This window comes from Eptesicus fuscus, chromosome 2 (assembly GCF_027574615.1).
Source record: "Eptesicus fuscus isolate TK198812 chromosome 2, DD_ASM_mEF_20220401, whole genome shotgun sequence".
Classification (NCBI taxonomy): domain Eukaryota; kingdom Metazoa; phylum Chordata; class Mammalia; order Chiroptera; family Vespertilionidae; genus Eptesicus; species Eptesicus fuscus.
Window position 1 is genome coordinate 116,672,135 of NC_072474.1, and position 14,098 is coordinate 116,686,232.

At 51.8% G+C, this 14,098-nt stretch overlaps 1 protein-coding gene across 1 annotated transcript in view; it reads left to right on the forward strand.

Annotated features, from left to right (window-relative positions):
• The window catches only part of POLN (DNA polymerase nu), a 96,832-nt gene that overhangs the window by 62,231 nt on the left and 20,503 nt on the right, over nt 1–14,098 (forward strand). Inside the window, exons 14-16 of the mRNA XM_008150970.3 lie at nt 410–463; nt 959–1,024; nt 13,173–13,230. Coding sequence (XP_008149192.3) covers nt 410–463; nt 959–1,024; nt 13,173–13,230 — 178 coding nt within the window. The remainder of the gene's footprint in view (nt 1–409; nt 464–958; nt 1,025–13,172; nt 13,231–14,098) is intronic.

Below are 14,098 nucleotides of genomic sequence, written 5' to 3' on the forward strand. Positions count from 1 at the left end.
GGCTCTGTTGAGGGAAATCCGTAGTCGAGGAGGCGGCCCCGACGAGGCCCAGAAGGGGATGGGGTGGTTCAGGTTGACCTGTGTTCGCCCTGCTCGCCGGCACCCTGCCGCGGTGTCCCCGCCTACAGCCAGCCCCTCTCAGCACTGGGGGCTGGGAAGGAGGACTGAGAGGGCACCATGGGGCACGGGGGGCGGGCGGGAGCGCACCTGGTCCTCGTCACTTCCTGTGAGAGCAGGCTCCAGAATAACAAATACCATAGAAGGGGGCCCCCTTCTCGGCGGGTCACTCCAGGGTCCTGGGTCGTCTCGGTGGCATCGGCGGTGGGTGCCCAGCACTGGGTGGCACGCGGCACTCGCTCCTGCTTAACTACTTCCACCAAGAAGGTGGCGCTTCCTGTCTCTGTAACAGGTTCACAAGATCAAGTCAACCTTCGTGGACGGGCTGCTCGCCTGCGTGAGAGAGGTACCGGGGCTGGAGCGTGAGGAGTGTGGGTGCCTGTGAGTTCAGATGGACTGGAAGTCCTTGAGGTCGGGCTGACGGTGAAATAGGCTGATACACTGGAGTGTGAGCCGCGTTTGGGCGGGGACTCAGGCCTCTTTAGAAGGCGCTGCACCCAGGAGCGGGCCCAGGAGGCCGGGCTGCCAACCCCGCGCTCACCCCCTGCGGCTGCAGCTCGCTTCGCGGCCCCTTCCCGGAGGCCCGCACTCAGACGGCCTGCCCCTCCTGAGGACACACAGCTCCTGCGGGATGCACAGCCCCCCTAGGGCCCACTGCAGGTTCCCCGCGGGCGAGGGGACATCTTGCCCACCCGACCACAGTGACCACAGTCGGCAGCGTCTGACCTCGGGGCGGGCGAGGGCCTCTGGGGAGCAGGGAGTGCTGTCTGCCGGGGAGGGACCGAAGGGCACTCCACTTCACGTGGCATTGCCAGGGCTCACCCCGATTCCTCTGGTAAAGGGCGCCATCTCCTCCACGTGGAACCAGACGGGGACGGTGACCGGAAGGCTCTCCGCCAAGCAGCCGGTAGGTTCGCTCCTTGCCAAACACCAGTTTCTGTTCCTAAGAGGGGCCCCCGGATGACAGAGTGATGTGTTTATCGCCCCCCCCCCCCCGGGCCCCTATACGCTTAGAGCGGATGTTCTTCTGTTTCTTCACTCAGCTAATGTTTATTGAGCACCTACTGCGTGTTGGGAACACAGTGGGGGACGAGACACGAGGTCGTTCTGCCGTGAAGTGTTGAGCTAGTGAGGGGCTCTCCCGCCCAGTCATTCTCTCGGACACCCCGTCCCACCCCCTCGTTCTCAGGTTTGTGCTGGCCAGGTGGCTCCTGGTTCCAGGAACGGGCTGAAGTAGCTGATGCGCTGAGGCCCCACCCACCTTGGGGTGCAAGGCTGCCTCTGGGGGAGAGCTACAGATGCCCCTGGATTGGGGTGCAGGCTTAGTAACACTGAAAGCAGTTCGCTGTTTAAATGGTTTTATGTCTTTGAATTAAAGACAGCTCGTTACTGATTTCTCATTACAGAAGTTCCTTAGGTACAGAAGAGAAATGTAGAAAAAAATAGCGAAAGCCCCTCGCGTCCCCCGCAGAGTTAGCTGTGGCTGCCTTTTGGTGTCTGTCCTTCCAGAATCTTTGCTAAGCTCATGTATTTATAAAATACAACTTTTCTACAAAAATAAAACTATGCTTTGCCCTGGCCGGTTTGGCTCAGGGGAGAGAGCGTCGGCCTGCGGACCAAAGGGTCCTGGGTTCGATTCCGGTCAAGGGCACGTACCTCGGTGGCAGGCTCCTCCCCGGCCCAGGCTCTGGTCAGGGCTCATGCAGGAGGCAACCAATCCATGTGTTTCTCTCACATCGAGGTTCCTCTCTGTCTTTCCGCCTCTCTTCCACTCTCTCTAAAAATAATAATAATAAATAAATAATAAAAAATAAAACTGTGCTTTTAATTTTATTTAAGAAATCTTGATATTATATACCAATATTTACCTGGATCTATATTTAAATTTAAATAATTGAATTATTTAAGAATATATCAAATATGTTAATTATTTCAATATACACTTTAACATGACTGGGGTGGCTCAGTGGTTGAGCATTGACCTATGAACCGGGAGGTCACGGTTCAATTCCTGGTCAGGGCACATGCCTGGCCTGCGGGCTGGATCCCCAGTGTGGGGTGTGCAGGAGGCAGCCGATCAATGATTCTCTCTCATTGTTGATGTTTCCATCTCTCTCTCCCTCTCCCTTCCTCTCTGAAATGAATAAAAATAAATATGCACTATAGAATATACACACATGAATACATGTTCCTGGTAAAGAAATTCAGGTGATGTGGAGGGTTACAAAGTGGAAGCGTGAGCCCTTCCCGTTGTAGTGCACGTGTCTGTCCCACGGGTCCCCTCGGTGCACGGTCTGGACTGCGTCCTGCCAGGCCAGCACCTGGGACGGGGCAGCTGACCCTGGGCGCTGCCGGAGCGGTGGCTGTGGGTGCAGGACGCCCTCTGAGGACTCTCGAGTCACCGGCTGGGTGTTGAGCCTTGAACCCATTCTTGAAGGGTCTTATTTTGGACATCCCACTTTAGAGAGCTCTTCTGTGGCCTTCATCCCGCTGGCTGGTGCCAGCACTAACACTGGTACTAACGCTAACGCTAATCCTAACCAACACGACCTCATCCGGAAGGTGCTGCGTCCGCTGCCCCTCAGTCAACCGCTCGGCCTGCTAAGCCCGCCGCACCCTTGCTCTTGGTTGATGCCACATCTCGTCGAGGAGTTATCCAGGAATTCTACTGGGAAAGCTGACTTTTCGATACTGTTATAAATTGTTTCAGTTCCCGAGAGTTCATTGCTAGTATATAGATATGCAATTAACTTTTCAAATGTTTTTATTGTTTTTATATTTTTATTGATTTGGGAGAGGGAGAGAGAGATAGAAACATCAATGATGAGAGAGAATCATGGATCGGCTACCTCCAGCACATCCCACACTGGAGATCGAGCCTGCAACCCAGGTATGTGCCCTGCCGGAGAATTGAACTAGGGACCTTTTGGTTCATGGGTGGATGCTCAACCACTGTGACACACTGGCTGGGCTACAGTTGATTTTTATATTTTGATTTTGCATCCTGCAACCTTAGTTCTAATAACTTTAGATTATTGCAGATTCCATCTGGTTTTCGATACAGATTAGCATGTCATATATAAAGAAAGTCTTAGTTCTTCCTTTCCAATATGGATTCCTTTTCTTTCTATTTCTTGCTTGATTATACTAACCAGAACACTGTACATGTTGAATAGAAGTGGTGAGAGCAGACATCTTGTCCTGTTGCTGTTAGAGGAAAACACTCGGTTTCACTGGTAAGAATGCTGTAGCTGTAGGTTTTACGTAAGTACCCTAACCAGCTTCAGAACGTTCTCGTCAAATAACAACTTGCTGAGTTTTTATCTAGAAACTGGATTTTGTAAAAAAAAAAAAAAAAAAAATTGCATCTATTAAGATGATCATGTGGTTTTTTTCTTCTTAAATTTGTTAATATAATGGATTACACCAATAGATTTTCAAATGTTAAGCCAACCCTGCAGTCCTGGAATAAAGCTTATTTGGTCTTGATGTATGTATTATGTGTGTGTGTGTGTGTGTGTGTGTGTGTGTGTGTGTATAATATCCTTTATATATCCTTTATATGTATCTATATATCCTTTATATACACTGAGTGGCCAGATTATTATGATCTCTGAACCCATAATAACCTGGCCACTCGGTGTATATAATTGGATTAGATTTGGTAAAATTTTGTTTAGGATCTTTGCATCTGTTGTTTTTTTTGTGTGTGTGTTTTTTTAAATATACTTTTATTGATTTCAGAGAAGAAGGGAGAGGGAGAAAGAAACATCAATGATGAGAGAGAATCATTGATTGGTTGCCTCCTGTAGGCCCCCCGTGAGGATCGAGCCTGCAATCTGGGCATGTGCCCTTGACTGGAATTGAACCCCGGACCCTTCAGTCCACAGGCTGATGCTCTATCCACTGAGCCAAACCGGCTAGGGCTCTCTGTATCTGTTTTAATGATGGATATCATTGAGTAGTTTTCTTCTATTGTAATGTTGTCTGGTCTTGGTACCAGGATAATGCTAACCTCAAATAATGAATTCAAAGTATTCCCTCCTCTTCAGGTTTCTGGAAGAATTTGTATAGAATTATTTTTCCCCTCCTTATTAATGGAATTCATTAGTGAAGCCACCTGAGCCCAGAAGTTTCTTTATGGGAAGATATTTAATCACAAATCAAATTTTTTCAATAGATATAGGGCTACTCAGGTTATCTATTTCTTCTTGAGAGAATTTGATAGTTTGTGTCTTTCGAGGAATTTGTCCATTTCATCTAAATTGTTGATTTATGGGTATAAAGTGGTTCATAGCATTCCTTTATTCTTCTCATATGTGAATTGAGGTCTCCTCTCATTGCTGACATGGGTATTTGTGTCTTCTCACTTTCCCCCATGATCAGGTTTTGGTTTCGTTGATTTTCTCTCTACTTTTTGTTTTTGTTTTTATTGATTTATGCTTTGATGTTTGTCATTTCCTTTCTTCTGCTTACTTTGGGTTTAATCTGCTCTCCCTTTTATAGTTTCTTAAGGTAGAAACTGAATTTATTGATTTGAAGCCTTTTTTTTTTTACTAGTAGCCCATTTGCATGAAGATTCGTGCAATAGACCTTCATTCACCTGGCTGCCTGCACCAGTTTTCTGCCAGCACTGGGGACCCAGGCCTTGGCTGTGGCCACCGCCTTCTACCTTCTTTCAGGGTCCCGGCTTGGCCCTGGGTGGTGGCCTTGGGCTCGGCTGCACCCAGCGTCCCTGCTACCCGATCGCAGGAGCGAGCTGACCCCCCAGGTCGGCTCGCTCCTGTGATCGGAGCAGGCACCCCGCTGGCATCCAAGGCCGGGAAAGCGAGGCTTTCCCGGCCTTGGGCTCCACCGCACCCCAGCTTCCCTGCAATGGTTTCCTGGTGAGCGTGGCTTGGTTGGTGGGCGTGGCTTGGGCATAGCGAAGGTGCGGTCAATTTGCATATTTGTCTATTATAAGGTAAGATAGCCACTCAGTGTCCCCACGTACTTCTTTCCGGTATTCAATAAATGCTGTATGTTGTATTTTCATTTTCATTCAGTTCAAAAAACGAGTGCCCTGGTCAGGGAGCTCAATTGGTAGAGCGTCGTCCCGATTCCAAGGTTGCAGGCTCCATCCCTGGTCAGGGCACATACAAGAAGCAGCCAATGAATCCATAAATAAGTGGACAAGTCAGTCTTCTCTCTTCCTCCCTCCCCTCCTCTCTCTCTAAAATCAATCAATAAATGAAACATTTAGAAAAACTATCTAGTAACGCTTTCTATGTATTTTTTTACTTATGGATTATTTATAAGTTTGTTATTCAGTTTCTAAGTATCTTTCTGTTACTGATTTCTAATTTAATTTCATGGAGGTCACAGAATATACTTTGTAGGACTCGATCCTTTTAAATTACACTTGCTTTATGGCCCATAAAATGGTCTGTCTTGATGACTGCACCTGAAAAGCAGGTGCATTCCATCGTGGGGTGGAATGGCCTACATTACAGTGATGGCGAACCTATGACACACGTGTCAGCACTGACACGCGTAGCCATTTCTGATGACACGTGGCCACTGAGGCAGCCGCATGCCGAGGATGAAACATTTGTGAAATAATGTTTTTTCCTCAAAGTGACACACTACTCGAGTTATGCTCAGTTTTTTGGTGAGGTTTGACACTCCAAGCTCAGAAGGTTGCCCATCACTGGCCTACAAGTTCCATTCAGGTCAGCGTGGTTGATAGTGTGTCCTCGTCTCTCATATCCTTGCCGGCTTCCTGTCTGCTCAGGTGCTCAACTCTTCAACCGCAGCACGAGGTTTCCTTCTCCTTGCCGTCGTCGCTCTTCCATCTCCTTGTCGTTTTTCCTTCATGTATTTGAAGCTCTTTTATTGGGGCAGCAATGGTAAGGATTGTTAGATCCTCCTGAGGAATTTACCCGTTATTTCTGTGAAATGACCATTATATATATATATTGATTGATTTCAGAGAGGAAGGGAGAGGGAGAGAGAAACATCAATGATGAGAGAGAATCATCGATCAGCTGCCTCCTGCACGCCCCCTCCTGGGGACCGAGCCCACAACCTGGGCATGTGCCCTTGGCCGGAATAGAACCCGGACCCTTCAGTCCCCAGGCCAATGCTCTATCCACTGAGCCAGACCTGCCAGGGCCACTTTTGTATTTCTTATAGTGTGGGGCTGCTGCTGGTGAATTCTTTCAGCTTCTGTAGGTCCAAAAATGTCTATCGCACCTTTGGTTTTAGGAGTTATTTTTGTGAGGTGTGAAGTTCTCAGTTGGAAGTTTTTTCTGTCAGTACTTTAAAGAGGTTACTCTCTCCTCACACTGTTTCTTATAAGAACTACTGTCGTCATTATCTATGTTTCTCTCTACATAATGTGTCTTTCTTCTGGCTGTTCGGTTTTTCTTATAATCGCTAGTTTTGAAGATGCTGATTATGATGTCCCTTGGTGTAATATTTTTCTTCCTCCTGTGTTCGGGTGTGTTTTTATTGTTCTGTTCTTCCTCTCCTCCCCTCTCCTTGGGAACGCCACTCTGATTGCATGTGCTCGGTCATTTGAGCTTGTCCCGTAGCTCACTGAAACTCACTTCTCTTCCTTGGGTATTTTTCCGTTTTAATTTGGATCGTTTCGATTACTATGTCCTGTGGCTCGCTCATCTTTTGTCACCTCAGACCTGATGTTAATTCACGGAGTATATTTTTCATATTAAACATTACAGTTTTCATTTCTAGACATTCATTTGGATCTTTTTTACGTCATTCATAGCTCTACCTATTTTATTTTTTTTAAAATATATTTTATTGACTTTTTACAGAGAGGAAGAGAGAGGGATAGAGAGTCAGAAACATCAATGAGAGAGAAACATCGATCAGCTGCCTCCTGCACACCCCCTACTGGGGATGTGCCTGCAACCAAGGTACATGCCCTTGACTGGAATCGAACCCGGGACCTTTCAGTCCACAGGCCGACGCTCTATCCACTGAGCCAAACCGGTTTCGGCTCATAGCTCTACTTAATTGTTCAATATATCGAATGCAGTTATGGTAACTGTTTTGTTTTACTGTCCTTGTCTGTCATTTCAACATCTGTGTCCAGCCCTGGCCGGTGTGGCTCAGTGGATAGAGCATCGGCCTGCAGACTGAAGGGTCCTGGGTTCGATTCCCGTCAAGGGCACGTACCTCGCTTGCAGGCTTCCGGCCCTGGTCAGGGGCATGGGTCCTGGTCGGGGGCGTGCAGGAGGCAGCTGATTAATGTTTCTCTCTCAACGATGTTTCTAACTCTCTACCCCTCTCCCTTCCTCTCTGTAAAAAATCAATAAAATATATTTTTTTAAAAACCTGGGCATGTGCCCTGCCCGGGAATCGAACCCGTGGCCTCTTGGTTCCTGGGTTGACGCTTAACCACTGAGCCGCGCCGGCCGGGCGGTACCGAGTACTTATTGGCTGGGAACCCGGACGTGTGACCCCCTCTTGGTGGTGTCCGTGCGTCAGGTCCTCTGGCGGGACCATCGTCCCGCGGCGGCGTGTGGGCAGCCGGCGCTCTCCCCCAGGAAGGGAGGGTCAGGGGGTTAGTTTGTCTCACGGGCCTCTCCCCTGACGCAGGTGCCAGGGCTCGGCCCTCGGTCCTGCTGGGCCGTCCTCCAGGCTCTCAGACGTCGCCAGAGCCTTCTCCTGGGGGCGCCCCATGGGGACCTTTGCCCTCCGCGCCTCGCCAGGAGCCACATTCCTCCCCCATCACCCAATACCCCGTATCGGGCGGCGTTGGGTGTCCGCTCGTGTTTCCGTGGGGACAGGCTGCTTTTGTCCGTGTCCTCGTTTCACTGCGACCCTCGTGACCCTGCTCGGCGCTGCTCAACGTGGAGAAATTCCAGTGGCGGGCCCTTCCCCTCGTGGGTGTACGAATTCTTTAGTGAGGCCTCCTCTCCCTTCTAGGTTAGCTTGTGTGTTTCCTTCCATTTTTAACGTTACGGTCTGAAATGTGTTGATTGGGAATGTAAAAACCCGAGCGCTCTGTAGCGGGGAACCTTGCTTTGTGAGCGTTCCCCGACGTTTTCTTCACTTTTCTAGCTGCGTGGGGTATTTGGTTAGCGTTCGTACCAGCTCTGGGGCACCTGACTGCGCTGGAGCCCAGTTAAGATGCCGTCACGTCGTGGGTCATGCTGTGCTGTGCTTTGTGATGGCTGACCCTCGTGTTTCCCTCACCTTCGAGCCGTCGCTCTGTCACGCCTGGAGCCTCGAGCCATCTCCCTCCAGCCCAGCCTCTGTCTGGAGCTGCTGGTTGATTTCACCTCCGCAGACCTGTCTGTCACAAGCCTGTCTGAGCCCGTCCTCCCTCCCAAAGCTCAGCTCCACGTCCTCTTCCTGGGACAATGGTATGGAGCCCACACGCTGCCCAGTGTGTGTCCATCGCCTGCTCCAAAGCTTAGACGCCCGGCGCGGGGCTCAGTGGTTGAGCATTGACCTATGAACCAGGAGGTCACGGTTCGATGCCCCATCAGGGCATGTGCCCGGGGTGCGGGCTCGATCCCCAGTGGGGGTTGTGCAGGAGGCAGCTGATCCATGATTCTATCTCATCACTGATGTTTTTCTCTCCCTCTCCCTTCCTCCCTGAAATCAATAAAAATATATTTTTTTAAAACTTATTGCTTGGTACCTTCAAAGCCCCTGCTCATCTGTTCCCAAGTGTGTTCTTCTCACACTGCTTCCCTCTCATCCCAAACTCAGTGTTGATCATCCATCTTGACATATTTCCTTAAGTGACAGGTGGGATTGTGTGCTGCTTTCAAACTTGACGTCCATGGCCTGGCCGTGGGCGGGTGAGGAGGACCTGGGTGTGTCCCCAGTGTGGCCTGGCCGTGGGCGTGTCCCCAGCGTGGCCTGGCCGTTGGCGGGTGAGGAGGACCTGGGCGTGTCCCCAGCGTGGCCTGGCCGTGGGCGGGCGAGGAGGACCTGGGTGTGTCCCCAGCGTGGCCTGGCCGTGGGCGGGTGAGGAGGACCTGGGTGTGTCCCCAGCGTGGCCTGGCCATGGGCAGGTGAGGAGCACTCAGGCGTGTCCCCAGCATGGCCTGGCCGCGGGCAGGTGGCGCTCAGCCCCTGACAGCACAGGTGCTCTCCACAGGGGGCCACGCGCCCTCCCCTGCAGCGCCCCTCAGATCTCACTGTCCCACGCGTGCCAGGGCGTCTTACATGTTGCTGGTTGGATGAGTGTGAATGCCTACCTTCCTGTGGTCGGACTTGCCTGTTTAATCCCTAAGGGGCAAGTTCATTTTCATCTGGTCATTTGTGTTTCTCCGGTGACCTTTGCCCGTTTTCACGGTAGCGGTCTGTCTTGTTAACTCGTGAGTGCTGTTTATATATTACAGACACTGCCCTTTGGTTTGCTTCTATCAGTACCTGCTCCCGCCTCTGGCCAGTGTTCGGTTTCCTTCCACGTTGTACTCTGTCTCTCGGTCGCAGAGGCTTTCCGCTTTACTATCGCCACGTGCGTTGTCTTTCTTTATGGCCTGTGCTCCTTTGTGTCTTGTTCAAGGAACTCCTCCTTCCCCGGAAATCCTAAAGACACTAGTTCCCTTGTAATGGTTTAGAGTTTTGCTTTGTACTTGGGGTTTGAAATCCCCCTTGAACTGGCCTGTATGTGGATGGGCGGCAGCGCGCTGAGGGGCTCCCATTTGGATGGCCGCTTGCTGTGACGTAAGCCGTTTGTAAGCCTCCGTCACAGACGAGTTCGGATGAACGCGTGGCCTGTGTCCCGGCGCCCCGCTCTGTGCCCTGGTTTACTCGCCCTCCCTCACCGTCTTCATCTGTGGCAGCTTCACTGCAGCTGTGCATTCATCCTCGCGTGACCGGTCACGTCCGCCTGCTCCGTGATCGCCGTCCTTCTGCCGTAGCTCCCGGAGCCGCTGCAGCGGTCTGTCCCAGGGGTGAGCCGCGTCTGCCACGTGACACGCGGTCACTGAGTGTTCTCGAGGAAGGAAGAAGATTGGAGGTTAAACCTGACCCAGCGGGTGTGAAATGCAGCTCATGCGTTATTGGGAGGAAACATGTGAGGGCGTGATATGCAGTGTTAGTTCTCACAACTGTCTCCGTTTGGTAAAGGAATTGCCTCCCGCGGTTTGTGTGTACGTCAGATCCATTGTGGGAGGCTGAGTGTGTGCGTTTGATCTGGTGGCTAAGTCCCACGGCCGGCCCAGCTTGTGGGTCCCCCCCCCCCCCCCCCGCCCCTCAGCTCTCTGCCTCAGCGTCCGGCAGGTCTGGGGGAGACCGCCTTTGTTGGAGATGAATGTGTCTCTCCGCGCAGCTTCCCGGAGCGGAGGAGGAGGCCTCGCAGGCCCGGTTCCGATCTCCAGGGGAAACGTTGAGCCTTCGCCCTGAGGATGGTGTGGCTCTGGGTTTGCCGCCCGCTCGTCATCCCGCTAGGCCGCCCTCTGCTCCCGCTTCGCCGAGCGGCTTTCCTCCTGAATGGACACTCGGTCTTGCCGGGTGCTTTCCTGCATCGAGGTGACCGCGTGACCGTTCTTTCCTCCGTTTAGCTGGGGAACAACACTGGTGGGTTTTTCAAATGCTGACCCAGCCCCTCTGGGCGGTGGGCTGAATCCCCTCGGCGTGCTGGGCTGTTCCTGCCGCTGGTCGGCGTGCTGATGCTTGTGTCTGTGTTCCTGGGGGACCCTGGTCTGTAGTTTCTGGAAATGTTTTGTCTGCGTTTGCTATCAGGGTGTTGCTGGCCTCACAAAATGACTTAGGAAGAATTTCCTCCTCGTTTGTTTTCTGGTAGCGATGATGTAGAATAAGTATTATTTACTCCTTACGTCTGTGGTAGAATTCACCATTCAAACTATCTGGGCCTGGGGCTTGGGTGTTTTGTTTGTTCGTCTGTTTTTGGTGGGAAGGTTCTAAACTGCAAACTCATTTTTGCAGCAGATGGAGGTTGTTCGGATTTTCTCTTTCTTCCTGAGTGAATTTGAGCAGCTTGTGTCTTTCAAGGAATTGCCCCTTCATCTAAGCTGTGGAACTTACGGGTAATCATGGCTCATAGTATCGCTTTATTATCCTTCATGTCTGTGTGACATATAGTAATATCCTCTTTTATTCCTGTAATTGATCATTTTTACCTTTTTTCTCCTTTTTCTTTTTTAAAGGTTTTTTTTTTTATTGATTTTTTTTAGAGAGACAGGAAGGGAGAGAGAAACATCAATGAGGAGAGAATCACTGAGCAGCTGCCTCGGGCACGCCCCCTACTGGGGATCGAGCTCGCAACCTGGCCTGTGCCCTGACCGGGAATCACCCGGAACCCTTTGGTGCACAGGGCGGTGCCCAACCCCCTGAGCCACACTGGCCGGCCATCAGCCTTCTTTCGGAGCAGGTCTGCTGAGCGCAGGTTCTCTTCATGTCAGTCGTTCCGCGGGAGCTCGCCCACGTCTGCTGAGCCGCCGCCCCGCACGGAGGCCCGCACTGCTGTGCCCGTTGCTCTGGCTGCTTTCAAGGTGCTTTTCATCTCTGGTGTCAGCAGTGTGACCGTGGGGCTGCCGGGCCCGAGTTTCCTTAATGAATTCTGCTTGGGTTTTCAGCTTCTTGAATCTGAAAAATGTGTCTTTCACTAAATTTGGGATATTCTGAGCCATTATTTCTCTGAGTACTTTTTTCTGCACAAATGTGTGTTCCTCCCTCGGGGGCTGAACTGGTGGCGGCTTTCTCTTGTTAGCCCACAGGCCCCGGAGCCTGCCCCTTTCCCCCCAGGATTTCTTCTCCCCTTTAATTCGGTCGGTTCTGTTGATCTCGCTTCAGCTTCACCGGCTCTTTCTTTTCAAAAAACTTTTTTAAACTGACTTTAACGAGGGGGCGGGGCGAGAAGGAGAGGTGTGCCGTCCGCTTATTTACGGCGTCACTGGCTGATTCTCGTCTGTGCCCGGCCCGGGGTGGCGCTTACAGCCTTGGAGCATCAGGACAACACTGTGCCGCGGAGCCACCAGCCAGGGAGGGGGCTCTTGTCTTCTGTCGTCTGTTCTATCAGGAGCTTAGCGTGTAAATATTTGGCGTTTTTTTAATATCATGTGATTCTAACGCACAGAAGACTTGAGAGCCCCGCCTTCTCCCCCGGGCTCGGTGTCCTTGCCTGCCTTTCCCCGCCCGGGGTGCGGGGCCTTGTGTCGTCTGAGGGGTCAGCGGTCTGCACTGTGGCACAGGTGACCCGCTAGTCAGGGAGGCGGGACCAGCTACTGCCCGAGACGCTCCATGAGCAGACAGCGCCGGTGTCAGCGCCCGGGGCCCCGCTGGGTCAGAAGGAGAATGGAACAGACATTCCCGCGGTTCGGACAGTGGCAGCAGGCTGGAGGCCAGCCAGTCAGTGCCAGGCTGTGACCTGTCGCTGTCGCCCACGTTGTGACGGGACACAGACACATTTGTCACCAGCCACGGCTGCAAGTGCGAAGGCCGCGTACGGGCCGCGCGCCGAGAGCACCCCAGGGGGCGGGTCAGGGCGGAGAGACCAGAATTTCCATCTTCAAATTTGTTAACAAAGGAAAATAAAATGGACACGTTCCATAGCAGTCTGTGGTTAGCTAATTACGTAGGAATTTTTAGGTTCTCTGAGCTCGTAAGTTAGGCGGCTGCTGCACGAACTGCTGCACTGATTTTGACAGGGCCCCAGGCCACAGCCACGGAGCCTTGCTCTCACACTTGCTGTGCGCAGAGTGGGGTCCCGCCAGAATGACGTTTCAGCCTCAGGCAGCTGAGGTCACATGGTAACGCATAATACACTGGCATTAGTGATTTTGTTAAATTTTTAAAATACGTTTTTATTGATTTCAGAGGGGAAGGGAGAGGGGGGAGAGAGAGAAACATTGATGAGAGAGACACATCGATGGCTTCCTCCTGCAAGCCTGCACCCGGGCATGTGACCGCCTGGGTCACAGGCTGATGCTCAACCACTGAGCCACGCCGGCCGGGCCTATTTTGTTAATGTTTAGTAAAATGTGACACGTTTCAAATACCCTTAAATGTACAGATTAATTTAATGGGAACCATTTCAGCTAAAGCTGTTCTCTTATTATTAACAGAATATCCAAGGGATCTCCAAGCACCCAATTCAGATGACGAAGCCTCGGAATTATAAAGGTAAGGCTTTCTTCCCACCAGCTCGAGTCTCAGGGAACATCTTTAAACCCCCACCAGCGGCCGGGATGGCTTCTCTGCCGCTTTCCCGAGGTTCTCCTCTGTGCGCAGCCGGGGCCTACCACACACTGAAGACTAAAGCACAGCTGCAGTGGCACCTCCCGTCCGGCAGCTTATAAGTTCCATAGATGCTGATTACACAGGACAGCAGCGCCGCCCCCACTCTCCCCGCCGCTCCCCGGAAAGGAAAGCAGCTACTCGCAGGAGCTCGCTTGTGTGCAAGGCTGACACCCCAGGGGATGCTTGTAAAGGCGTGCGAGCAGCTCCTCGGTGCCTCACTGTCACGGTGGCTGCATTTCTAAGACAGAAAGGTCCACGCGGAACCACGTCGCTCCTGTGGCCCTTTCCCAGAACCCCGCGCCCAGGTGCTGCCGCCCTGGGCTCTGGGAACTGCCGCCGGCAGGTGGGACACAAGGAAGCAGCCGTGTGTGTGTGTGTGTGTGTGTGTGTGTGTGTGTGTGTATGTGTGTGTGTGTGAGTGTGTGTGTGAGTGTGTGTGTGAGTGAGTGTGTGTGTGTGAGTGTGTGTGAGAGTGTGTGTGTGAGTGAGAGTGTGTGTGTGTGAGTGTGTGTGTGAGTGTGTGTGTGAGAGTGTGTGTGTGAGTGAGAGTGTGTGTGTGAGTGTGAGTGAGTGAGTGTGTGTGTGTGTGAGAGTGTGTGTGAGTGTGTGTGTGCGTGTGTGTGTGAGTGAGTGTGTGAGTGAGTGTGTGTGAGTGAGAGTGTGTGTGTGTGAGAGAGTGTGTGTGAGAGTGTGTGTGTGAGTGAGTGTGTGTGTGAGTGTGAGAGTATGTGTGTGTGTGAGAGAGTGTGTG